This window comes from Oryx dammah, unplaced genomic scaffold (genome assembly GCF_014754425.2).
Source record: "Oryx dammah isolate SB20612 unplaced genomic scaffold, SCBI_Odam_1.1 HiC_scaffold_2, whole genome shotgun sequence".
NCBI classification, from domain to species: domain Eukaryota; kingdom Metazoa; phylum Chordata; class Mammalia; order Artiodactyla; family Bovidae; genus Oryx; species Oryx dammah.
In genome coordinates, this window is record NW_024070186.1 from 190,400,699 (window position 1) to 190,409,089 (window position 8,391).

The 8,391-nt window shown below is 55.1% G+C and overlaps 2 protein-coding genes across 5 annotated transcripts; one reads left to right on the forward strand and one right to left on the reverse strand.

Moving 5' to 3' along the window:
- Positions 1-1,236: 1,236 nt before the first annotated feature.
- On the forward strand, positions 1,237-3,764 carry ABHD11 (abhydrolase domain containing 11). Of its 4 annotated transcripts, none has more exons than XM_040261021.1 (6): positions 1,237-1,481; positions 1,659-1,794; positions 2,468-2,641; positions 2,789-2,959; positions 3,063-3,244; positions 3,473-3,764. In XM_040261021.1, exons 1-6 carry the CDS (start codon positions 1,366-1,368, stop codon positions 3,603-3,605), a joined length of 912 nt encoding a protein of 303 aa, XP_040116955.1. In that variant the 5' UTR covers positions 1,237-1,365; the 3' UTR covers positions 3,606-3,764. The 4 variants fall into 4 exon arrangements, with proteins under 4 accessions (XP_040116955.1, XP_040116970.1, XP_040116945.1 ...); XM_040261011.1 differs by having other exon boundaries at positions 1,307-1,481; positions 1,602-1,794; positions 3,473-3,762; XM_040261036.1 differs by lacking the exon at positions 2,468-2,641 and having other exon boundaries at positions 1,264-1,481; positions 3,473-3,762.
- On the reverse strand, positions 3,704-7,904 carry LOC120882739 (BICD family-like cargo adapter 1). Its single transcript, XM_040266701.1, has 5 exons — positions 7,878-7,904; positions 4,766-4,861; positions 4,367-4,461; positions 4,014-4,134; positions 3,704-3,928 (listed from the first exon to the last, which is right to left on the reverse strand). Exons 1-5 carry the CDS (start codon positions 7,902-7,904, stop codon positions 3,782-3,784), a joined length of 486 nt encoding a protein of 161 aa, XP_040122635.1. The 3' UTR covers positions 3,704-3,781.
- Positions 7,905-8,391: the final 487 nt, after the last annotated feature.

An 8,391-nucleotide genomic window follows, 5' to 3' on the forward strand; every position in this document is an offset into this window, starting at 1 on the left:
GCCTGCCTGGGCCCGCGGCAGAGGAGCACGGCGCCTCCAAGCTGGCCTCTCAGAGAGGGGAGCCACTCCTGCCGCCGCCCGCCACACAGAAAACACCGCACCCACCACCCTTAGGGCAGAAAGTGAAGAGGAGCTAAAAAGCCTCTTGATGAAAGTGAAAGAAGAGAGCGAAAAAGTTGGCTTAAAGCTCAACATTCAGAAAACGAAGATCATGGCATCCGGTCCCATCACTTCATGGGAAATAGATGGGGAAACAGTAGAAACAGTGTCAGACTTTATTTTGGGGGGCTCCAAAATCACTGCAGATGGTGACTGCTGCCATGAAATTAAAAGACACTTACTCCTTGGAAGAAAAGTTATGACCAACCTAGATAGCATATTCAAAAGCAGAGACATTATTTTGCCGACTAAGGTCCGTCTAGTCAAGGCTATGGTTTTTCCTGTGGTCATGTATGGATGTGAGAGCTGGAATGTAAAGAAGGCTGAGCACCGAAGAATTGATGCTTTTGAACTGTGGTGTTGGAGGAGACTCTTGAGAGTCCCTTGGACTGCAAGGAGATCCAACCAGTCCATTCTGAAGGAGATCAGCCCTGGGATTTCTTTGGAAGGAATGATGCTAAAGCTGAAACTTCAGTACTTTGGCCACCTCACGAGAAGAGTTGACTCATTGGAAAAGACTCTGATGCTGGGAGGGATTGGGGGCAGGAGGAGAAGGGGACGACTGAGGATGAGGTGGCTGGATGGCATCACGGACTCGATGGACGTGAGTCTGAGTGAACTCCGGGAGATGATGATGAACAGGGAGGCCTGGCATGCTGCAATTCATGGGGTCGCAAAGAGTCGGACACAACTGAGCGACTGAACTGAACTGAACTGAACCCAAGGCGCCGCTAGAGGGCAGAGGAGCAGGCCGCAGATGGGCCAGGCAGGGACTTCAGCGGCTTGCCAAGGATCTGCCCCGCGGCCAGAGTTCAAGCCCAAACCCCGTGACTACATCCAGAGCGACCGAGACCAGACTCCGAAACGAAAGCTCCAATTCTCGGCAGAGGTTCTCCACTTGGGAGGAGCCGGCGGGAGCTTAGCCGGGCAGAGTCAGGGTGTTGGCTGGCTCCGCCCGGAGCGTGGCCAGGGGCGGGACTCTGGCCTGTGGGCGTGGCACCCGCAGCGTTACGTACGGGCGCAAGGGGCGGAGCCTAGAAGAGAGACAGGTTTCCGGGATTACGTAAGGAGACGTGAGCGAAGGCGGGGCGCTCTGTGCTAGGGGGCGGGGAGAAGCCGGAGCTCGGGCCGGAATTGGGCGGGGCCCTGAGCGAGGCGGAGCCAAGGGGACAGCACGAGGTTCGCGCCCGGTAGCAGATCCTGGAGATGCTCCGCTGGACGCGCGCTTGGCCGCTCCCCTATAGGGGGATCGGCCTCTCCAGTTCCAGCTTCTCCAGACTGCCTATCGCACTCAGCAGCAGTCAAGGCGGCACCGAGCCGAGGTCAGTCAAGGGCGTCCGCTGGGAGGCCGTCCCTCGCTCCTCCCCCCCCCCTACTCCCCCTACCCTCCCAGCTTGTCCCAGTTGGCTCCGTTTCCTCCGCTTGGGCCCTCCCTCTCCCAGGCCGCTCGCTTCCCCTTCCGGCTCAGACCTTTCCCCCACCCTCGATCCTCCCGCCAGACCGGTGCCGCTTTCCTACAAGTTTCTGGACGGCGAGGCAGCTAGCCCGCCCCTTGTCTTTCTGCATGGGCTCTTCGGCAGCAAAACCAACTTCAACTCCATCGCCAAGGCCCTGGCTCAGCAGACAGGCCGGAGGGTGAGCTTCTGCAGTCGGCGGGGCCCTGAGGGAGGTGGGGTCTGGGTGGGCGGGGCCCTAGAGGAGGCCCAGGTGTGGCCAGCTTCTCTGTCCCTAACTCTTGGGAGAGGCGGGTCTCTCTGATAAGAAATCAAAGAAGAGATTGACCTTCTGAGGATGGAGGACCCAGGCCCACGACGAACCCCATTCATTCTCTGGTGCTTTCACCCACCCAGTCCTTCATTCGTATTATAGATCTCCATCTGTGTGCTCCACCCTGACTTAGCCTCTGCTCTCAGATACCTAGGCACCAACATCCTGCCCACTAAGGGGGCCAGACCCTGCTTGTTCATCAGGGATGACAGGGGCTTTCCACCTCCTGCAGCCGCCCGCCCTGCTGTGCTCCAGCTGTTGTCAGTTCTTGCTGTCTGCTTTCTCTGTAGCTGCCAGCCAGCTAGGCCAAATGCCAGAGACGTGGTCACATTCTTTGGGCCTTCTGGCACAGTGGCTCCGGTTCTTCATCTGGGCCTCCAAGGTCTGAGAACGGGGGTCTTCTCAGCATCCGGGCCCTTTCCCCCTTCTGGATCTCCCCTACCCCGGGCTCTCCACCTCCCTCAGCCTGCAGATCTGCCAAGCTTTTGGCTCTGCCCTGACTGTGGGTGCCAGCGCTGCCCCCTACCTCCCACTTCCCCAGGTGCTGACAGTGGATGCTCGGAACCATGGTGAGAGCCCCCACAGCCCAGACATGAGCTACGAGGCCATGAGCAAGGACCTGCAAGACCTACTGCCCCAGCTGGGCCTGGTGCCCTGCGTTCTCATTGGCCACAGCATGGGAGGCAGGACCGCCATGCTGCTGGCACTTCAGAGGGTGAGCCGTCCCTCTCCAGGGCTTCCTCCTATCTGTTGTCGACCCTGAGCGCCCAGCAGGCAGCCTGGAACTCCAGTGAGCCTTGGATGGCTGAGTTCCAGATCCAGGAACCTGCCCTAAGGTGCCCAGTCTGCTTCTCTCCTGCAGCCAGAGCTGGTGGAGCGCCTGATTGCCGTGGACATCAGCCCAGTGGAGACCACGTCCAGCTCGAACTTCCCAAACTACGTCGCAGCCATGAGGGCCGTGGACATGGCGAATGAGGCGTCCCTTTCCAGCGCCAGAAAACTGGCCGATGAAAGGCTCCGCTCTGTTATCCAGGTAATACACGCAAGCCCCTGCATGGTGTTGTGGGCAGAGGAAGAGTGGCAGCCCCAGGCCTCACACAGAGCCCCCCCACCCTGCAACTGTGGGACCCCCACAGAGCGCAAGCATGCGGCAGTTCCTGCTCACCAACCTGGTGGAGGTGGATGGGCGCTTCGTGTGGAGGCTGAACTTGGATGCCTTGGCCCAGCACTTGGACAAGATCTTGGACTTCCCCGCACGACAAGAAACCTACTCTGGGCCAACCCTCTTCCTCCGGGGTGGAAACTCTCAATTCCTGCCGTAAGTCAGGCTGGGTGGTAGAGACGGGCATACCTGACTTACCCAGCCCCTCAGCCTGCCTTGGGGAGGGCTGGGGTGTGAGTAAGGGGTGCCTGAAAACCGGAAACACCACTGGGCACACAGACTCACGGGGCTCTCCCTCTCTCCCCGCTTGGCCTCTGTGTCCTTCCTTCTCTCTCCACTTTCCTCCTGTCATCCCTTCTTGGCCGCCTTCTCTCTGGTGTTCAGTCCCAGCCACTACCCTGAGATTAGGCGGCTGTTCCCTCGGGCCCAGATGCAGACCGTGCCGAATGCTAGCCACTGGGTCCACAGCGACCGCCCGCAGGACTTCATGGCGGCAGTCCAAGGCTTCCTGGCCTGAGGGTTGCTGGCCAGAGGGGACGTGAAACCCCAGGCGTCAAGGCTCTGCGTCCTGCTCCTTGCTTCTGTACAGAAGCACTCAGGTGGGCACTCCAAGGGCACGTGGATGCAGAAGGGGTCAGACCTCAAACTTTAATGAATAAAGACACTCCTCCCAAGGTCTTGGGCTGAGCTTTCTCACCGCCAGCGTCCCCACCGACTCAGGGGGAATTGGATCCAGGGGGTCCTGGCAGTTCCAGGGTCCACGGGGGCTCCCGGAGCGCCCCGGGACTCTCTCTGCATCTGACTCTCAACCTGCTGCCTCACCAGCCGTTGCATGTCCTCCTGGGGGCCAGGAGAGCAGGGTCAGGGGCCAGGCCTGTGCTTGTCTGGCCCTGCCTCCCAGGCCTGGCCGGCACGCCTACCTTACCTCCCAGGCCTCCACCTCCTGCCTCAGTCTCAGCTTCTCCTCCAGAACTTCCAGCAGCTGGGCCTCCACAGCTCGCAGCTTGGCTCTGCACGTGTCCAGCTCAGCCTCCACGGCCCGCTTCCTGAGGGGGGCAGAGAGCAGCCTGAGGCTCAGACCCTGCAGACGTGATTCTGGGCCCTGGGGGTGGACCAGTGTGGTTACAGCCCCCTGCCTTGGGACAGTATTCATACAAGTATCTATGCAGCTTTCCTCCCAGGAATGCCCAACTTCCCCGCTTCCTCTCCTGGCAGGACAGAGCCTCGATGGGGAGCCATCCACTGCCCTCCCAACCCCCGCAAGCAGCTGCCTCTCACTTGGCGATAGCGTCATCTCGCTCCCGGAGGACCTGGTCCAGCAAAGGCTCTGTCTGGGTGTCCCCCAGTGCTCCAGCCGCTTGGGATTCTGGGCTCTGCAGTCGGGTGACAGAAGAGGGAGCAGGGGTTTCTGGGTCTTGCCTGGATGAGGTGCCCCACTTGGCCCTTCTGCCCTGACCTTGATCCTGATGCTGGTGTCAGGAGGGGAAGGGTCTGAGACACTCTGCACCTGCCCACCAGTGCCCCAGTCTCTGCTTCCTGCTGAGGGGATAGTAGGTGTGGCCCCCTTCCCACCCAACGGGGAGCAGAAGGGGCAAGGTGTTTGGACCCCCAGGGAGGATAGGCATTCTTACCCGATCCCCAGGAAAGGGACGAAGTGGCTTCAGAAGGACAACTTACCCCTCGAGGGCCCCAGACTGAGAGAGTGGCCTGGCGACTGGGACTCTTGTCAGCGGGGTGGGGCAGGCGGAGGACATGGCCCTTTGCCCTTCCTTCCTGTCCAGGCACTCCCTGTCAGGCCCCACCCCCGGCCCGCTGGCCATGCCCTTGTCTCCCCTCCTGGAACCCTCTGGCCAGACCCAGCTTTCTCAGCCCCTTCCTTGCCCAGTCATCCATGCCCTGCACCGCAAGGGGGCGCTCCACTCACATCAGGAGATGAGAAAGGAGCGTGAGAGCCTGTGTTCAATGACTAAGTCCTGTCAGACTCTGTGCCCCTCTGGACTGCAGCACGCACGCTCCTCTGTCCGAGGGGTTCTCCAGGCACGAATGATGGAGTGGGTTGCCATTTCCTCCTCCAGGGGATCTTCCTGACCCGGGGATCAAACCCACGTCTCCTGCAGCTCTGCAATGACAGGCAGATTCTTCACCACTGAGCCAGATGAGAAAGCAGTGGCAGAGCCCAGCTGGCTCCAGTGCTGAGACTGGTGCCCCACCCCCCATCCTGACGAGCTGGCATCTTGGAACCCTGAATGAACGGCAACATCCGTATAACCATAACCAGAAGAGAAATAGGTTTAACCGTTCCCGGCACATTTCTCCTAATAGCAAAAACAGTTCCCATTTGGGGATTCCCAGGCAGTCTGGTGGTTAGGACTCCATGCTTTCACTGCCAAGGGCTTAGGTTCAATCTCTTGTCAGAGAACTAAAATCCCACAAGTTGCACAGCAAAAAAAAAAAAAAATTCTCCTAACATCGTGAACATCCATCCTCCCTAGCAATATCCTCCAGTATTCCCACATTATTGCTCATTATCCCCCCAACACTCCCCACATTCTGATCCTGGAGTGTGGATGGGGATGGGGTCTCAGAATCTCGGTATCCCACACCTCCCTAGATGTAACCACTGAGTGCCCAGGTGACATCAAAGATATAAAAGGGCTTCCCCTTTGAGAGACCTGCAGCACAGCTCCATCTTGGGCATTAGACCCTCAGTCCTTCTCTAAACAGTATATCCTTCCAAGATCCCCCCCAGGAAGCTCCCTGCAGACATGACTCCTGATGGTCCGTGGGTCCCACTCAGCCAGGTGCACCTCCAACAGCCAGACATCCCAGTTTCTTTGACCCCCAGTGAAGAGGTAGAACTGAGCTGTACCCCTAAACACCCCTTTTGTGGAAGTTTGCATTCAGTGTGTTTCCAAAGGAGGCTACTCTGTCATGATCCAGACAGGACCCCTGCTCTTGGAACTCTGGGTATAATCAGAGAAGGGTGTCAGGGAGCCCAGGGACAGGGGGAGCACAGAGGGCCCTCACATCCAGTCACGGGGGTTCCACAGGAGCTTGTCTGAAAATGAGTCCTGAAGCCCAGCTGTAGTCAGCCAGAATGGCTAACATTTGTGCCAGGCTAACATTCATGACATTTATTTTAACTTTTTACTTTGAAACAATTTAAAACTGTAATATCCCCGCCACCAAAAAAATTTCTTTTAGGGTAAAAAAAACCCCAAATCTAATGTAATGTAAAACATTGCTCCCAGTTGCCACATCTCTCTGGCCTCCCTCAGTCTAGAACAACTTTGCAGCCTTTCTTTGAATTTTGACCTTGGCATGTTTGAAGATTACAGGGAAGTTATTTTGCAGACTGGCCTTTCCTTTGATATGGGTTTGTTCATTCCTCCTGCACGATTAAACAAGTGTTACACATTTTGGGTAGAAATATCACAAAAAAAGATGCTGTGGGGTTTTTTTGTTGTTTTGCTGAGCCACAGAGCCTTTGGGATCTTAGTTCCCCGAACAGGGATTGGACCCAAGCCATGGCAGTAAAAGCACCAAAGTGCCAAGTCCTAACCACTGGACCACCAGGGAATTCCCAATGCTGTGTTCTTACATCCAGTATCATTTGGGACCATGACTGGTGGTGCTGGTAATGTTGATTACTTGATCATAATTAGTATTGAGAAAATGAGGTATTTTATGACCATAGGTTTCAGCATCCACTGATATATCTTGTCTGAATTATACAATGGCTTGCAAATGGTGGTTTCCAACTTTATCATTTCTTCTGCATTTATTAGTTGGCCTTCTATTATAAAGAAGAACTTTTTCTTCACCCCTATTTATTCATTTTACTTATGTCAGGTGGACTTGTGATATTCTATTTTATTCAGTAGGTTATAACACATTCCTGTCCTTCATTTTGATGCTCAGATTGTCCCAGAGCTGGTCAGTGGGTGCCCCTTACTGACCTCTGCCCCTTACTGACCTCTGCATCTTAATGTGTCGCATCCTTCTTTGGAAGCTTCCATTCTTTCTGGCTCAAGAAGATATTCCAGGCTCACCTTGTTTTTCCCTGCCCCCAGCCCTAGAATTCTCCATTTGGGCAAGAATACCTATTTCTTTTTGGTGGTGAATAGTATTTAGAAACCAAGATGTGGGTGTTAGTTGTGCTCAATGCAATTAAGGTAATGTCTCCTGCCAGGCCCACTCAGTAGACACACATTCTCTATACACGTGTAAACATACACATTTATACCTCTGTCTGTTCCTTCATCTGTGTGAGACTCAATTTTGTATGTCAACTTAGGACTGAGTCACTGGATGCCCAGTTATCTGGTTAAACATTACTTCCGGGTGTGTCTGTGAGGGTGTTTCCAGAAGAGATTAGCATTTGACTTGGTGGCCTGAATAAAACGGGTGGCCCTCCCCAAGATGGACAGGAATCATCCAATCCACTGAGGGCCTGCATAGAACAAAAAGCCAGAGGAAAAGCTGAATTCTCTCTTCCAGCCTGTTGAGCTGAGATCTCGGTCTTCTCCTGCCCTTGGACTGGCACTTTCCCCACCAGGGCACTGCCCCTTCTCCGGCCTTTTTTCTCAGTCTGGAACTCCAGCTCGCTTTCCAAGCCTCCAGCTTGCAGACAGCAGACTGTGAGACTTCTCACCCTCCACAATGGCGTGAGTCAATTCTTCATAATAAAATCTCTTTCTCTATATTTGTCCTATTGGTTTTGGTTCTCCAAAAACCCAAACGAATACAACTTCCATCTATTGAAAGACAGTTGTCATTCAGACATTACATTCCAGCCCAGCGGCACTGGGTTCATCGTAGCTTTCCTCCTTTCCAGATTTTCACTCCCTTTTCCCCAGTTGTCTTCAATATATTCTTGTAATTTGTTCAATGTATGTAGCTAATCCCCTGAGACAACAGGCTGCCCCCGACTTAAATGCCCTGCTTACAAGGGGTTAGGGTCCAGCAGGGCTGCCTTCTCACCAGACTCCAATCCTATCTGCATACATGGCCCTGGCTGCCATTGGGCTATCAGACATTTCTAAGAGATTTTTTTTCCAGGGTGGGTGGTGCTCCACTATATGTGGGATCTTAGTTCCCTAATCAGGGATAAAACCCACAACCCCTGCATTGGAAGACAAGACCTAACCACTGGACCACCAGGGAAGTCCCTCTAAGAGCCTTCAGTTCAGTTCAGTTCAGTTCAGTTCAGTCGCTCAGTCATGTCCGACTCTTTGCGACCCCATGAATTGCAGCACGCCAGGCCTCCCTGTCCATCACCAACTCCCGGAGTTCACTCAGAC

Excerpts from the sequence above, each read along its gene's own strand:
- ABHD11 (XM_040261011.1), top strand. The coding sequence starts at position 1,366 with ATGCTCCGCTGGACGCGCGCTTGGCCGCTCCCCTATAGGGGGATCGGC. Across the intron at positions 1,482-1,601 it reads CAAGGCGGCACCGAGCCGAG|GCCGCTCGCTTCCCCTTCCG; the intron begins GTCAGTCAAGGG and ends TCCCTCTCCCAG. Across the intron at positions 1,795-2,467 it reads CTCAGCAGACAGGCCGGAGG|GTGCTGACAGTGGATGCTCG; the intron begins GTGAGCTTCTGC and ends CCACTTCCCCAG.
- LOC120882739 (XM_040266701.1), bottom strand. The coding sequence starts at position 7,904 with ATGAACCCAGTGCCGCTGGGCTGGAAT. Across the intron at positions 4,135-4,366 it reads CGAGATGACGCTATCGCCAA|GAAGCGGGCCGTGGAGGCTG; the intron begins GTGAGAGGCAGC and ends TGCCCCCCTCAG. Across the intron at positions 3,929-4,013 it reads AGGAGGTGGAGGCCTGGGAG|GAGGACATGCAACGGCTGGT; the intron begins GTAAGGTAGGCG and ends CCTGGCCCCCAG.